Source organism: Typopeltis vanoorti, chromosome 3 (assembly GCF_054136105.1).
Source record: "Typopeltis vanoorti isolate ZY-2024b chromosome 3, IOZ_Tvanoo_1.0, whole genome shotgun sequence".
In the NCBI taxonomy this organism is placed as follows: Eukaryota; Metazoa; Arthropoda; class Arachnida; order Uropygi; family Thelyphonidae; genus Typopeltis; species Typopeltis vanoorti.
The window spans coordinates 69,216,515-69,233,518 of NC_143551.1; the positions used below are offsets into that span (position 1 = coordinate 69,216,515).

The following is a 17,004-nucleotide window of genomic DNA, read 5'->3' on the forward strand; positions in this document are numbered from 1 at the left end:
TGTGCACATTTTTATATTGGAACATTATGTTAGTAATAACCAGTCCATGTCCTGAGCAGAAATACAACAGGTATTTGCCATTATTATTAGCTTTGCTCCTTTCTCCAAATTTTCCCAAAACATTTTTGTATGTCTGACAATTATTTCCTACTCTGCTATTTAGATCCCCAACAAGGACCAACAGCAGACTTCCTGTTTCAGCAGAAAACTACATCAGTGGGAACCATATCCAGAAGGGATACCAGGGTTGAAGTAATTCAGAAATCATATATTTTCCATATACAAGTAATAAAAACGATGCAACACCTTATTATTAAAATACTCTGGATTATAACTAGATTATAACTGGATTATAACTTGGTTATAAATTAAATTAAAGATGCCAAGAAATTATACAATGAAACATATAAAACTGGGTTTTAATTGGTCAGAGATTTTTTTACAGAGTTATAGCCTACTAGTTTCGCTGATTTGACTGTTGGCTTCGTCTGAGAATACAAAAAGCAACAAAACATTTTAAAAGAGAACAGAAACAAGCTAAAGTATCAGGTTAAAACATAACCGAATATTACATATTATTTACCAATATGTCACCAAGTATGATCCTTGGTGACATATAGAAAACACTCAATGGATCACTCAACACATCAGAGTTCAACTTTGCAGCCAATTATAGAACACACCTGAATAACAATGACTGCTAACATACACACGTCATGCATTTGGTGTAACATTTCTTTTGAATTTTGATAATATTTAGCATTTGGTTATGCTTTGACCTGATACTTTAGCACATTTCTGTTCTCTTTTAAAATGTTTTGTTGCTTTTTGTATGCTCAGACGAAGCTAACAGTCTGCAAAACTAGTAGGCTATCTCTCTATAAAAAATTTCCGACCAATTAAAACCCAGTTTTATATGTTTCATTGTATAATATTAGTGGTCTAAAATAACATTATCATGCCAAGAAATTATATTCTTGATTAATCGTTGATCCAAATGTAGGCAAACAAAGCTTGTGTGTGAAGTATCTTCACAACTGGGCTACTTGCATAAGGAGGCTAATGACTTCAATAATGAACTCTATAGTTCTCCACTTCTGTTTGACAGCTGGTCTCATATGAAGGTGGCAGAACTCCTCCCAGAAATTTGGGTTTTTCATTCCACAAAGCAGACAAATCAGCCATTAGAACACCCATAAATCTAAACAAACCAAACCAAAACAAATCAAATTTCTATCTGATGAAATCAGAGCTTGTAGACTGAGATGGCTTGGAGATGTGGAAAGAATGGCTGAAGAGATAATGGCTAAACATGCATTCAAGATGTGGTCTGATGAAAAGCAACCTAGAGGAAAACTGTGGCAGCTTTGGGAGGATAGCATCCAAAAAGACAGCTAAGAGATGGGAAACCTAAACGGGAATGAAAGAGTTCAAGACATAAAGGAATAAAAGCAGTTGGTATCTTAGAGGTTCAGCAAGCCAAGGAAGAAGAAGAAGAAGAAGAGAAATAATCCAGTTCTGGGTTATAGGATGAATGGGATAAAAAAGATTATATGCTGTGCATATAAAATTTTTATTGCAACATAATATAACACTTTGCCGCAATAAACTGATAGTTTATTTATATCATCGTGCAGGAACTCTACAATACCTACTTTACCTAATGTCCTCCCTAGTTTTGCATCATCAGCAAACAACTGAATACGCCCTTTCAAATCATTTGCTATATCATTAATATAAAAATTAAACAGTAGCTAGCCCTAGTACAGAGCACTGAAGCTAATCACCCTCATTCTTCTAGATTCTACTCCACTGTATACCACTCTCTTGCATCCGTCAGTCAGCTATTCTCTTATCGATGCTACCAGCTTCACATTTATTCCTATTTGCACCAACTCATTAATAGTTTTCCATGTGGTACTTACTCAAAAGCCTTCGCAAATTGAGCAGTATCGTGGTGTAGCTGTTTCTCTTAGCAAATACAGTACTCCCCCACTTTTCGCTATGCTTCGCTGACCTTCCATGTACCTCAAATTCTCGATCAACTAACATTCATGTATTTATAGAAGAAGTGCATGGTGCATCTCTTATATCTGTACTTCTGATATGGTATTCATACTATTAGTGATTATTATTATTATTAATGACACCTCCAAGGAGTCTGTAGACTCATCGCAGGAGGACACCTACTGTGTAGCTCTCCGTCTTCACCACTACACACTGAACCTCTGCTACCAATCATCTATATCAATGCCATCTACTGCCCACCACCACAACTAGTATTTTTTTGTCTGTAAATTACGTGTGTTCTGAAGGGCTGATAAGTCAGTATGAGGGATGAAAAACCCGAGTTTCTGGGAGAAGGGAGAAAAAACCCTGCTACCTCTGTATGAGATCGGCTAACTCACCTTCGATTGAAAAAGTCCATATAAAGATTCCTCCTGTCACAACGAGAATCGAACTCAGTCCTTTTCTAATCGAAGGACGCAATGTACCGTTGTTCTTCCAATTGCGTTACAGAGGCGCTTAAAAAATCAGCTAACGCCTTTTTATTCCCGTACAAGGAGTAGGCAAGGCCATTTTAGCCCTATCTAACTTTTGGAGACTGAGTGGGCAATTAAATATCCACTGGTAGTACCCAATCAGAGACAGCTGGCCCAAGGCTATCACTAATTAAGTGGCACACAGTGAAGAGAGATGGCTCAACGGGTGCCACCATCTCGTGGTCCCTAACACAATCTATTTAATGGCTGAGATAATGTGGGTTCTATGGTTGATTTTACTGAGTTTATGAGATGAAAAACCTGAGTTTCCGGGAGAAAAAACCCGCTTGCCTGTGCCAAAGATCGACTAACTCGGGAAATGGTCGAAAAAAAGGCTTAGAAAAATTTCTAGTCATCGACTAGATTAGAAAGCGAGTCTTCCTTCATGTGGTCAAGCACTGTGTGCGTGCAAACACCACGTCCCCTGATGTGGATGTAGTGATTATAATGCCACCTAAGTGTAGTGATAAAGCTAAAAGAAGCCATAAGCTTCTCAGTTTGCAAGAAAAGCTAGAACTAATCAAACTTAGTGAGGAAGGCATATGCATATGCCTTCCTCACTAACCTTGCAGAACAGTTGGTATAATTGTTAAGAATAAAGCCAAAGTGTAAGAGGAAATTAAAAATTCTATGGCAGCGCATACTAAATTCATTTTATTGTACATTTGTATATCCTAGTGTGTTATTTGGCTTTTGCACACATTCACAAATGATATATAGTGCATTATTTAATTTTTTTAGTGGCCAAAATGCTTTGCAAGCTAAGTAAAGGCTAGGTTCCATTTTTTTGCTGATTTCCAGTGCTCTGATCACTAACCTGGCAAATAAGTGGAGGCACTTGTACAGTTATCACTCTATTATAAAATGTGAGTAAATTACTAAGTCAGGTCCTACCTTTCACCATGCTGCCTACCATAACATATCATATTCCTGTCCACTAATTTGTAAATTCTAACTTTAACCAAATTTTCCAATATCCTGACTGCTACTCCTGATGTACTAATTGGTTGTGATTTGCTTTCAGCTTCCTTTATGTCATGAAACTATCTTGTCCTTTCTTTCCCTGAAAAAATCTTGCTAGAGCTGAGATTTTAATTAAACTGCTTGGTCAGAGGCACTGCCAGTTCTCTTGCATATTCTTGTAATACATGAGCTGATATTCCTTCCAATCTAATCCAACTGCTGTATTCACATTGAGGAGACATCCTTGCAAAGTGATCACTTAGAAACTCAACTATTTCTTCTAGTTCTATTGCTTTTCTACCATCAGTATTGATTAAAATTATTCTTCCACTTACTTGCTACATAGTGAAAAAAAACCAACACTTCAGGATTTTCTTTGGCTTGATTAGCTAATTTGTTTTCATAATCTGATTATCGCCTTCCTTATTGTGCTGTCACCTTTCTTACCCATGCTTTTCATTGCACATAGGCATACTGATCACTTTTTTCTTTATATTCCCTCCACGGTGTTTTCTGTTTTTGCAACTTCTGCTTTATGTTGCTATTCATCCATTTAACTTACACATGACTTGGCCTGTGTAGCTCAGTGGATGTGGCGTTTGCACACCACCGCGCTAGGCCGCACGAAGGAAGTCTTGGTTTCGAGTCTAGTCGGCGACTAGAGGAAATTTTTCTAAGCCTTTTTTCGACCGGTTCCCGAGTTAGTCGATCTCTGGCACGGGCAAGCAGGTTTTTCCTCCCGGAAACTCGGGTTTTTCGTCCTGTAAACTCAAGAAAATCGACCGTAGAACCCACATTATTTCAGACATTAAATATATTGTGTTAGGGTTAGAGACCACGAAATGGCGGCACATTTGAGCCGTCTCTCTTCACTGCGTACCGCTTAATTAGTGATAGCCTTGGGCCATCTGTCTCTGATTGAGTACCAGTGGAGATTGAACTGCCCACTCAGTCTCCAAAAGTTAGATAGGGCTAAGTGGCCTCGCCTACTCCCGTATATACGGGAATAAAAAGGCGTTAGCTGATTTTTTTTTTTTTTTTTTTTATGATTTGTTCTTAAGACTCTGAGTATAGAGTTTGATAATGCTTCCTTCAAACAATTTCAGACCATTTTGCACTACTGACATTCTTTCCTTTATATCTTCTTATGTCATGGCACTGTTTCCAAGCTGCCTATTAAGATTGTCATAATCATTGATTCTATAGTTCACATACATCTCTTCTTTATAGAAAATTGCATTATGCTGTTTTAATTAATTATCCCTTAGTAAATGTATAAATTCCATTTCCAACTCCATATGCCCTTTCCTTCCTCTAATCTTAGTTCCCTATAATAATTGTCTGGTCTGCATTCTTTGTGCTAATCTCTCAATGCACAGCATCTGCATCTTTCTTCCCCTCAATATATTTTGTGCTGTTTGCTTTTATCTTGCACCAGACAGCCTCAAATGAACCATCTCTCTCTCTCTCTCTCTCTCCGTGTCCTTAAAATACTTAACTTTTGTTGGCTGCAGTTTTTCCAGCTATCATTAGTAATACTCCCTCCTTCTGTCCTATGTTCTCTATCCTCTTGAAAATACAATACTCCTTATATGCTTACATTCTCTCCCTATAACAAATCATCTTCTGTCAACCAGATCTCACTAATGCTGATAATTTTTGGTCAATTTGAGCTGACTGATGCTAAAAATTTTTCCTCCAAGTACCTGTATTTTAACATCCCAGTGACAACAATTATCACTGCATAATGGAATTACTGATCCACTCATATTTGAAACTTGTGAACTGTATGCTTATTTCTGCACTCACACTCATTTGTCCTAAGGATAGCTAGATGCATGCTTGACTGTACCTCCCCCTCCCCCTTAATGCCTCTAGTTTCCATGATTCTGCATTTCTAAAGTCTCACTGTAAAAGACTTTCTCCAAGCATCTTATTCCAAATGCGATCCAGACATCTTAATTCTAAATCCATTCAAATTGCATTGAGATGCAATTCAGATGTGTACTCTTAGGCATATACATCCCTTTTCTCTATCAAATTCATTCTGTACACCAATTAACTACACACCATTCTTCGTGCACATTCATTGACTCATCTTCAATCATGGTCATCTTCTTCTCAATTCAGTCCTATCATAATTGCAGCAGACTCATAGGCTTTACCATCTAAGACCGAATAGATCACCTTAAAGCTCTAAGGTGATCCATCTTAGAACTTTAAGAGAGAGATAGAGAGAGAGAGAGAGAGAGAGAGAGAGAGGGAGCAATCTTCCATGACATGCAGTTGAATAATGAGAGAGAAAGCTGACTACTGAGTTAGAAAGGATGAAAAGTAGATAAAAGAATAACAATGTACTGAGAATAACTCAATGATGGACACCGTTAATTGTCTGGAAATGTTAAGAACCACAGTACGTTTTTCCAAATCTTTCCATGGCATGTGCCCAGTGGTGAGTAATGTAGACTAAGAGGAGCCATGCATCTAGAGCAGTAGAATCCATACTGATACTCATTGATTAAATGGTAGGCCTCTGGTAGTAGAGAAGTTGGCTGTTGATGATATTCCCTATTATTTTGGAGAGGACTAAGGTGAAGGTGTTAAAAAAAAAGAGCAGCAGATTTTCATCTCCCTTTTATTCCACACATTGGAATAAGTGTCAACAAGCTGAGTATATGAGATTGTAGAGATGATACAGAACAGGTGTTAGTTCTGAAGCAGAGTATTTGAGGATAGTTGGAGAGATGCCATCAGGATTGGAAAAAGTTTTGGTATATAAATTATTTAGTATTCTTCTGATGTATTTTTGCCTAGATCACACAAGGCATATGGTACTCTGTTTCTAGTATGGTAGGAGGTCATTTACCTTTGTTATCTATAAAGGAGTTGAAGGAGGAAAAACAATGGCAGGAGGTCAGCTTTATCTTTAGGCTGCAACATTGGTGCCATCTGTTTTGATGTGTGTGTGTGTGTGTGTGTGTGAGAGAGGATGAGACAGAAATGAAGGTGAGCAGAAGTTGTGTCTGATGGTCTTTGCAAAGGTCAGAAAGTACAATTTCCATTTAGACAGCAGGTGGGGTTATAGTATTAGTTCTCTCATCCCCATGGGGAGGAGAGAACAAGAGGTCATCTCTGAAATCTGTTAATGAGGGTGCTAGCATGGGGAAGGAATAGTTTTCTTGCATTGTGAGTGGTGGATGATTGGAATACAGTGCAGCAATGTACACTGAATGAGTTTAAGGTAAAAGTTTATTTTTCATTTGGTTAGACTATAATAAATTTAGTTTAATCCTTTATCCAAGTGTGAGCCTACAAAGTTTGCACCTGAACATATCTTCAGGACTGGGGTAAGGTAATACAACACTGGGCAACTCATAGCAAAGATGGACCAAGCTAACATCACTCCTATCTCAGTATCTCCCATAATGCAAAACACATTTCCTTGCGGATATTATTTTGCGGATATAACATTATACATATTCGCAAGGAGATGTGTTTTGCATTATGGGAGATGCTGAGATAGGAGTGATGTTAGCTTGGTCCACCTTCGCTATGAGTTGCCCGGTGTTGTACAACCTTACCCCAGTCCTTAAGATATTTTCAGCCGCAAACTTTGTTTGCTCACACTTGGATAAATAATTAAACTAAATTTATTATAGTTTAAGGTAAAGTATGATGAGCTATGTATATGTGTGTGAGAAAGTAGGACCTTCAAAGAGTAGTCTTTTGATTCCATGAAGATGAGATAATGATGATGATGATGATAATAATAATAATTCATGAAGTTTGATGGTTATCAGTGGGTGAAATCATAAGTAAACTATTTAGAAAATAAAAAACATAAAATACTGCATAACTAACACACATACATACCAGTTGTCCATGTCATCTCACTAGGTACTTGATCAAATCGAAAACTTTCAGCAACAGTTGGAAATCTGAAATTAAACAATTTGCAACATGTAATTTAACTTGGACCAAATGAGAACTTCATAAAAAAAAAAAATGTTTTTGGAAATGTTTAAAAAATATGCAGTAGGTTGGGGGAGTTCTTATTGTTATTTATTATTATTGTAACCACCATGAAGCTATTCACACACTGTCCATCATAAGCTTCTCTTAAATTTATTCACCAATGATAAATTCCATTGTCCTTACTGATAACATATTCCAATTACCATTCACTTTGAAACTATTTCTACTGTTTCTCAATTCCTAAAATCATGTCAATCCAACCTGTGCACATTAATCCAAATGCAAACAGATGCAAATGCCATAAAAGAACAATGACTTTCTTACTCCTACTCACTGGTATCCTTTACTCATCGCTAATTCTTCATGTTGCTATGATCACTAATGCAATGTATACATTACATTTTTCAACTATCTCCATCCCTTGACTCAACTTCCTACAGGCTCACTGATATATGTCTTATTCATTCTCTGCTCACACCACCAATCTATTCAGGTCTTCCCAAAAGAAGGCAGATGTTGTATCATAGTCATTTCTTGTTGGTATCATCTTGTTTGTGTCCCAACTTGGACTCTACAAAGGAATTTGATAATTACCACATTGATGTATAAGCCATAGAGGATCAGATAATAGATTGGTTAGATGGACTGAATATTGGCTTTCTAAAAGATACCAACAAGTTGTGTATGATGGAGCAGTGTCTCAGAAAAGGAAGGTGACCAGTGGCATGCTCATGGCTCTGTTCTTAGGCCTCTATTGTTTAACTTATTTGTTAATGATATTTACAGTGTTAATAGATAGTGGATAAAAGATGGTAGATAGTGGATTCACAAGAATCTTCAAATGTTTGCTGATGATGCGAAGTTGGGTAGAATCATCAGGAGTATTGTTGATGTTAATTCTCTATGAGAAGATCTGAATAGACTTTTAGGTTGGACAGATGAGTGGGGTTTTAGTTTTAATATTAATAACTGCAAGGTGTTATACTTTGGGATGCAGAAATATAACACTACGTACTGTATTGGTGGACATGTCTTTCAGGAAGTGGATAAGATTCTTCGGATCTTTGGGTGATAGTAGATAGTGGACTAAAGCCAAGAGCACATTGCAAAGATTGTACATCATATTGCTGCTATAATAAAAAGTACACTGACATACAGGGATAAGGAGGTTGTGATGCTTCTATATATGGCATTGGTCTGACCACACATGGACTATTGAGCTCAAATTTGTTGCCAAGTTTTCATTGTGATGTAAAAAACAATGGAGAGGGTTCAAAGATGAATGACCAAAGTGATATCAGGACTCTGGAGTGTTGAGTATGAAGTGTTTGAAGGAATGTGGATTAACAAAGTTTGGTGGATAGGAGGAAAAGAGGAGATATGATAGAGACCTTCACATTAGTTAAAGAATTCCACCAGATTAATACAGAAGGAATTATAAAAGGAGTGGATGTTAAGATGGGAAGAATGAGAGGCCATCTGGAAGTTGTATAAAGATGTGGTGAAGAAGGGTGTGAGGAGTAGATTTTCTATGTGGAGAGTTATTGGTGAATGGAATGCATTGCCAGAGTGCATTGTAAATGCAGGTAGTGTAAATAACTCCAAAGCTCATTATGATAGATTACGTTGATTTTAGAAGTTATGGACTTTACAACCGTGTTATAAATAACTATTTTAATTTCCCGATGTTTCGGCTTTCATATTAAGGTCATCATCTGGAGTATATACAAGGACAAGCTCAGTTACATTTCACACAGTAAGCTAAAGAAAGAATGAACTGATCATCGGTTATTCTACTGGCATAACCTCTAGTGAAAAAAAATACAAATAAAATAAAATAAAATAAATTAAATAAAAATACAGATAAAATTACAAATTAATTAATTATTTAGAACCTACATCAAAGCTAAATTCTATTTAGGATAACATGAGAGAAACATTCTTTCTTATAGATAGTTTTCTTACAGTAACAATGATGTCCTATTTTTAACATTACAATTGTTGTAATGTTAAAAATAGGATATATGTTACTTAAATATAAGAGCTAATAAGCTTCATTTCGGCGATATAAACATTATTTAAATTAAGGGGATATTAAATCCCACATTGTTTTAAAACCGAATAAGAAACTCAAAGATTGGAATCAGAGAGTTTCATGCCGAATATAGTAAACTATAAAGTATCGGCAATCACTAGCGTGAGCTAATGCAAGTGACCCTAGTACGTAGTACAATACCGGACAACTCATAGCAAAGGTGGTAAAGTTCTGATCGCTATTCTTAGGTATTTTCCATAATGTAAAAACACATTTCCTAGGAAATGTATGCTGTTATTACATTATGGTGGGAGGTCACTACCCAGACCGGTTTCAGCCTTTTTTGAGGCTTCATCAGTGAGTAGCTAGACCAAATTAATACCAAAGTGTATAACGAAAAGAACGTTATACTCTGCTATACGAGTTTCCAAATAGGTGCACCATTAAGTTACTTAAATATAAGAGCCAATAAGCTTCATTTCGGCGATATAAACATTATATTAAATTAAATCCCACATTGTTTTAAAACCGAATAAGAAACTCAAAGATTGGAATCAGAGAGTTTCATGCCAAATATAGTAAACTATAAAGTATCGGCAATCACTAGCATGAGCTAATGCAAGTGATTCTAGTACATAGTACAATACCGGACAACTCGTAGCAACTCGTTGCTACGAGTTGTCCGGTACTAATGCAAGTACTAATGTCCTACTAATGCAAGTGACCCTAGTACTACGTACTAGGGTCACTTGCATTAGTTCACGCTAGTGATCGCCGATACTTTATAGTTTACTATATTCGGCATGAAACTCTCTGATTCCAATCTTTGAGTTTCTTATTCGGTTTTAAAACAATGTGGGATTTAATATCCCCTTAATTTAAATAATGTTTATATCGCCGAAATGAAGCTTATTAGTTCTTATATTTAAGTAACTTAACGGTTGCACCTATTTGGAAACTCGTACAGCAGAGTATAAAGTTCTTTTCGCTATACACTTTGGTATTAATTTGGTCTAGCTACTCACTGATGAAGCCTCAAAAAAGGCTGAAACCGGTCTGGGTAGTGACCTCCCACCATAATGTAATAACAGCATACATTTCCTAGGAAATGTGTTTACATTATGGAAAATACCTAAGAATAGCAATCAGAACTTTACCACCTTTGCTACGAGTTGTCCGGTATTGTACTACGTACTAGGGTCACTTGCATTAGCTCACGCTAGTGATCACCAATACTTTATAGTTTACTATATTCGGCATGAAACTCTCTGATTCCAATCTTTGAGTTTCTTATTTGGTTTTAAAACAATGTGGGATTTAATATCCCCTTAATTTAAATAAAGGATATATGTTAAAAATAAGATATTAAAAATAGGATACTGTGGGTAGAATATGTTCCTTCCATATGTTTGGGATTTTTAGACCATCATTATTGTTCAGATTGCGGTGGTTGATAAGAATCTTATAGGCCTCCTTAAATTTGCATTCATACCCATGGTTTGGTGTGATGTAAACAACTGGTGCTTTTCCAGTCAATTCTATGTAAAGTGTTCAGGGCATGATCAAAAAGGCCAGCTTCACCATAGTTATTATATTTAATGTGTCGTTTATGTTCCTTTTGTCTGATAGGAATTGTGCATCCTGTTTCCCCTATATATGGTAGATTACAAGTGCAATAAATATGGCATAATCCAGGGTGGGCCAGTGGAGGGAGTGGGTCTTTGGATAAGTTGGGTAAGCTTTTTAATTTTGCAGGAGGTTTAAAGGTGGCTTTGAGGTTGTATTTCTGTAGTATTCTTTAATTTTATCTGATATCCCTTTAATGTAAGGAATGGTTATAGTTTTATTGTAGTCTGGTTTATCTTTGTTTTTTATTGAGGTCTGGTAGAGAATTTTGTTAACAGTGTTTTGGCTGTAACCATTTTTTTAGAAAAGTATTGCTATCAGCGATACATTTCTCAACAACAGAAGCAATCAATCGCCTGCAGGTAACAGTAATGTAGTTAACCTATTCAACCATGCCTTAAACAAAAATGAACTCCTGCTGCTCAAATATCGGAAAAGTTTGCCGTAGTACCCAGATCGATGAACAAACTGGATTTTATTTGTAATACTGAAAGAGGATTAAGATTCATCCCAAATAACATAGCAGATAAAAAACGTTTAGAAACCACCAACATTTTAAATATAAATCATAAGAAAACAATAGCATGCAATCTAACGAAACATGAATTAAGAGCGGTGAAATCATTAAAATCAAATCCGAACATCGTAATAACTAGAGCCGATAAAGGAAATGCCACCATTATTCTAAACCAAACCACTTATTTAGAAAAATTGAGCCTGCTAGTCTCGGACAATAGTACATGCCAACTTGTTAACTATGACCCAACCAATAGAATAAAAAAGAAAACAGAAAAACTGCTTAAATCAATTATTACATGGCCTGAAGATACAGTCAAAAAATTACTTCCGCACTATGCTCATTCTCCGAGAATATGGCCTACCAAAGACACACAAACAAAACTCACCACACCAGCCGATAGTCGAAGGTATACAAAGCCCAAATTATCACCTAGCCAAGAAATTGGCGGCAACCCTCAAGGAGTTGGTAGATCATTCCCCTTCCTATATCAGAAACACACAACACTTCGATATTTTAAGGATACTTGTGACATAAAGATTGTATAATATAAGCACGTAAACACAAGAAATATATATTTAATTAGAATATTTCAGTCTGAAAATTGTAGACCATCTTCAGTGGCGTTACAAGAACAGTTTTAAAAAAATACAAGGTGGAATACTAACAATAGATCATTTAAAAATAGAACAAGCCGCGTGATGTTATATCACTAAGTATTAAAGGGAATATTTTTAAGCAGAGACATGATTGAAATAAAGATATTAATTAATAATTTCAATAATTTTAAATAACATAAAATTAATATGAATTAATGAGTTATCCTGATGCTCTCTAGAAAAAAGAATCCAAGAACATCAATCCTCCATTCATCACAACAAACCCGAAAAAATCTGGATTGGCTCAGCACGGGATAGAAACTAACCACAATATCCTTTGGTCAAAAACTTGCCTCTTACATAGATCCCGCTATAAATTTGAATGTTTATTCAAAGAAAGCGCAGAGGCCTTACTCTATCATCCTAACCTGAATCAGAATGACTGTATATCTGTATCAAAAATCTGGGAAAGTCTAATCAGGATAACTCATTAATTCATATTAATTTTATGTTATTTAAAATTATTGAAATTATTAATTAATATCTTTATTTCAATCATGTCTCTGCTTAAAAATATTCTCTTTAATACTTAGTGATAAAAAATCACGTGGCTTGTTCTATTTTTAAATGATCTATTGTTAGTATTCCGCCTTGTTTTTAAAGCTGTTCTTGTAATGCCACTGAAGATCGTCTGCAATTTTTAGACCGAAATATTTGGCTAATTAAATATCTTTCGTGTGTTTACATGCTTATATTATACACAACACTTCATAAAAATAATCAAAGACATTACATTACATTAGAAAAAGATAATTTATTAGTCAGTTTTGACGTCTCTGCCCTCTTTACAAATGTCCAATCAATAACACAATCCTTCTTTTACAGAACAAATTCCCCACAGATTATCACGGCGCGCTTTGTGAATGTATTATTGTTCTGGTTATTTTGTATGGCAAAATGCTTTCTACCTACAAAAAGAAAGCACAGCTATGGGCTCACCATTATTCCCCCCCCCCTCCCCAATGCTAACTTTAACATGAAACAGTTTGAGCAACGTGCCCTAGATTCCTCTCCTTTAAAACCCAAAGTCTGGCTTAGATACGTTGCCGATATTTTTGCTATCTGGCTGCATGGCTGCCAGACACTAGACACTTTCCTCAGCCACCTAAACAAACAACACAAACACATACAGTTCACAAATGAGATTGAAAAACAGAACATACACTTCCGTTTCTAGATACACTTGTCACATGCCTTCCTTCACTGTTTACTGGAAACCTACACATACTGGCCAATATATACATAAACTCCTACTACCACCCAACACAAAAATTAACACAAATTTGTATTAATGACACAAAAACTAGGTGTCATTAATACTCTTAAAAACAGGGCTTTGAAGATCTGCTCCAATGAATAAGCTCTGAAAGACGAATTTAAAGTTATCAGCAATACGTTTCTAAGAAATGGTTACAGCCAAAACACAATTAACAAAATTCTCTATAAGATCTCAATAAAAAACAAAGATAAACCAGACTACAATAAAACTATAACCATTCCTTACATTAAAGGGACATCAGATAAAATCAACAGAATACTACAAAAATGCAACCTCAAAGCCACCTTTAAGGCTTAAAAGCCTCCAGCAAATTAAAAAGCTTACTCAACTCATCCAAAGACCCACTCCCTCTGCTGGCCCACCCTGGAGTACTGTATTTGTTGCACCTGTAATCTACCATATATAGGGGAAACAGGACACACAATTCCTATCAGACAAAAGGAACATAAACGACACATTAAATATAACAACTATAGTGAAGCAGGCCTTTCTGATCATGCCCTGAACACTTTACACAGAATTGACTGGAAAAGCACCAGTTTACATCACACCAAAACATGGTATGAATGCAAATTTAAGGAAGCCTGTGAGATTCTTATCAACCACCCCAATCTGAATAATAACGATGGTCTAAAAATCCCAAGCATATGGAAGGTGCATATTCTACCCACGGAACCTTTCTCCCTAAGAGTTAACTATAAACAGGACTGTAGATAATCCAGAATCCTAAATCTAATATAACAATTGTAATGTTAAAAATAGGACATCGTTTTTACTCTAAGAAAACTATCTATAAGAAAGAATGGTTCTCTCATGTTATTATAAAGAGAATTTAGCTTTCATGTAGTTTCTAAATAATTAATTAATTTGTAATTTTATCTGTATTTCTATTTTATATATTTATTTTTATTTATTTTTTTTTCACTAACAGTCGAATAACAGTAGAATAACCGGTGATATGATCAAATCATTGTTTTCTTTAGCTTACTGTGTAAAATGTAACTCAGCTTGTCCTTGTATATACTTCAGATGATGACCTTAATATGAAGGTCAAAATGTTGGGAAATTAAAATAGTTATTTAGAACACGGTTGTAAATTCCATAACTTCTAAAATGAATGCTGATCACCACGCAACACTAAAGAAAGGAAAAATTATGTTGCTGGCTGAGTGAGCCTCCTATAATGTGTCTGTTGATTCCATGGAGATTACTAAAATAATAATAATAACAAAACAAGAGAGACATGTTGCTAGTTGAGTGTGACTATCACAATGAATCTGTTGACTCCATGGAGGTTACCAAAATAATAATAATAATAATAACAAATAATAACAAGTGTTGCTTTTCCTTTCCTTTAGTGTTACATGGTGATCATCATTCATTTTACATAAATTATGGACTCTACAACTGTGTTATAAATACTTAATTTAATTTCCCAATGTTTTGACCTTTATATTAAGGTCATCATCTGGAGTATATACACATATATATACAGAGACAAGCTAAATTACATTCACATAGTATGCTGAAGAGACAATGATTTGATCAATGGTTATTCTACTGGCCTGACCTCTAGTGAAATTAAAATAAAATTACAATAAATAAATGAAATAAAATAAAATAAATTGACTACATCAAAACTATATTCTATTTAAGACAACATCAGAGAAACATTCTTTCATATAGATAGTTTTGTTACAGTGAAAATGATATCCTAATTTAACATGACAATTGTTAGATTCAGGATCCTGGATTACCTATGGTTCTATTTACAATTAACTCTTAGGGAGAAAGGTTAAATGGGTAGAATATGTGGCTTCCATATGTTTGGAATTTTTAGACCATCATTATTGTTAAGATAGGGTGATTGATAAGAATCTCACAGGCCTCCTTAAATTTACGTACATACCATGTTTTGGTGTATTGTAAACAACAGGTGCTTTTCCAGTCAATTCTATGCAAAATGTTCAGGGATCAGAAAAACCAGCTTGACCATAGGTATTGTATTTAATTATTATTATTATTATTATTTGAAACCTCCAGGGAGTCCAAAGACTCATCGAGGGAGAGTGTGCCAACAGCATTGAACGATTGATCACCTTCCAACTACTAACTGCACTCAAACTTGCTTAATTTTTGCGAGACATTAGTAGCAATGTGTCATTTATGTTCCTTTTTTTTTTTCTGATAGGAATTGTGCATCCTGTTTCCCCTATATAGGGAAAATTACAGGTGCAATGAATATGGTATACCCCAGGGTGGGCCAGTGGAGGGAGTGAATCCTTGGATGTGTTGAGTAACTTCTTTAATTTTGCAGGAGGTTTAAAGGTGGCTAAGGTTGTATTTTTGTAGTATTCTGTTCATTTTGTCTGATATGCCTTTAATGTATGGAATGGTTACAGTTTTATTATAGTCTTGTTTATTTTTGTTTTTAAATGAGGTCTTGTACAGAATTTTGTTGATAGTATTTTAGGAAGGTATTACTGATAACTTTTTAATTCATCTTTAAGTGCTTGTTCATTGGAGAAAATCTTCAAAGCCCTGTTTTTAAATGTATTAATGACTCCCTAGCTTTTGTGTTGGGTACTGGTAGGAGTTTTTGTGTATATATTGGCCAGTATGTGTCGGTTTCCAGTAAAAAGTGATTAGGATGGAAGTTTCTTTTCAATCTCGATTGTGAATTGTATGTGTTTGTGTGTTTGTTTAGGTAGCTGAGGAAAGTGTCTAGCAGCCATGAAGCCAGATAGCGAAAATATCGTCAACGTATCTAAACCAGACTTTGGGTTTTAAAGGAGAGGAATCTAGAGCATGTTGCTTGAAACATTCCATGTTAGCAATGGGGGGGATAATGGCGAGCCCATGTCTGTGCCTTCTTTTTGTCAGTAGGAAGTGTTTTGCCACACAAAATAACTAGAACGTGGTACATGCGCAAAGAGCGCTGTGATATCGGAGGGAATTTGTCCCGAATGTTATAGTTGTGTCATTGATTGGGACATTTGTGAAGAGGGCAGAGACGTCAAAACTGACTAATAAATCATATTTTTTTCTGTGATGTATTTGATTTTGTTTACAAAGTGTCGTGTTTTTAATATAGGAGAGGGAATGACCTACCAATTTATGGTTTACCGAAGATTCACAAAAAAAAAAAAAAAAAATACTATGGTCAATAGTTGAAGGTATAGACAGCCCCAATTATCACCTAGCCAAGAAACTAGTGTCAATACTGAAGGAGTTGGTAGGTCATTCCCCCCATTGTCTTTTGCCCATACTATCAGCCTATTTAAATCATTCTGCAGGCTGTCTACAGGGCCTTGATTAACTATTACATTATGCAATTTTGCATAATCAGCAAACCACTGAATGTTTTCCCTTCAGATCATTTCCTATATTATTTATGAAAAAGGTGA

At 35.5% G+C, this 17,004-nt stretch overlaps 1 protein-coding gene across 1 annotated transcript in view; it reads right to left on the minus strand.

The window, feature by feature from the left end:
* Nucleotides 1-17,004, minus strand: part of LOC150108245 (clotting factor C-like) — a 368,054-nt gene that overhangs the window by 168,104 nt on the left and 182,946 nt on the right. Inside the window, exon 10 of the mRNA XM_090415698.1 lies at nt 7,380-7,444. Within this exon, the coding sequence (XP_090271824.1) occupies nt 7,380-7,444 (65 nt within the window). The remainder of the gene's footprint in view (nt 1-7,379; nt 7,445-17,004) is intronic.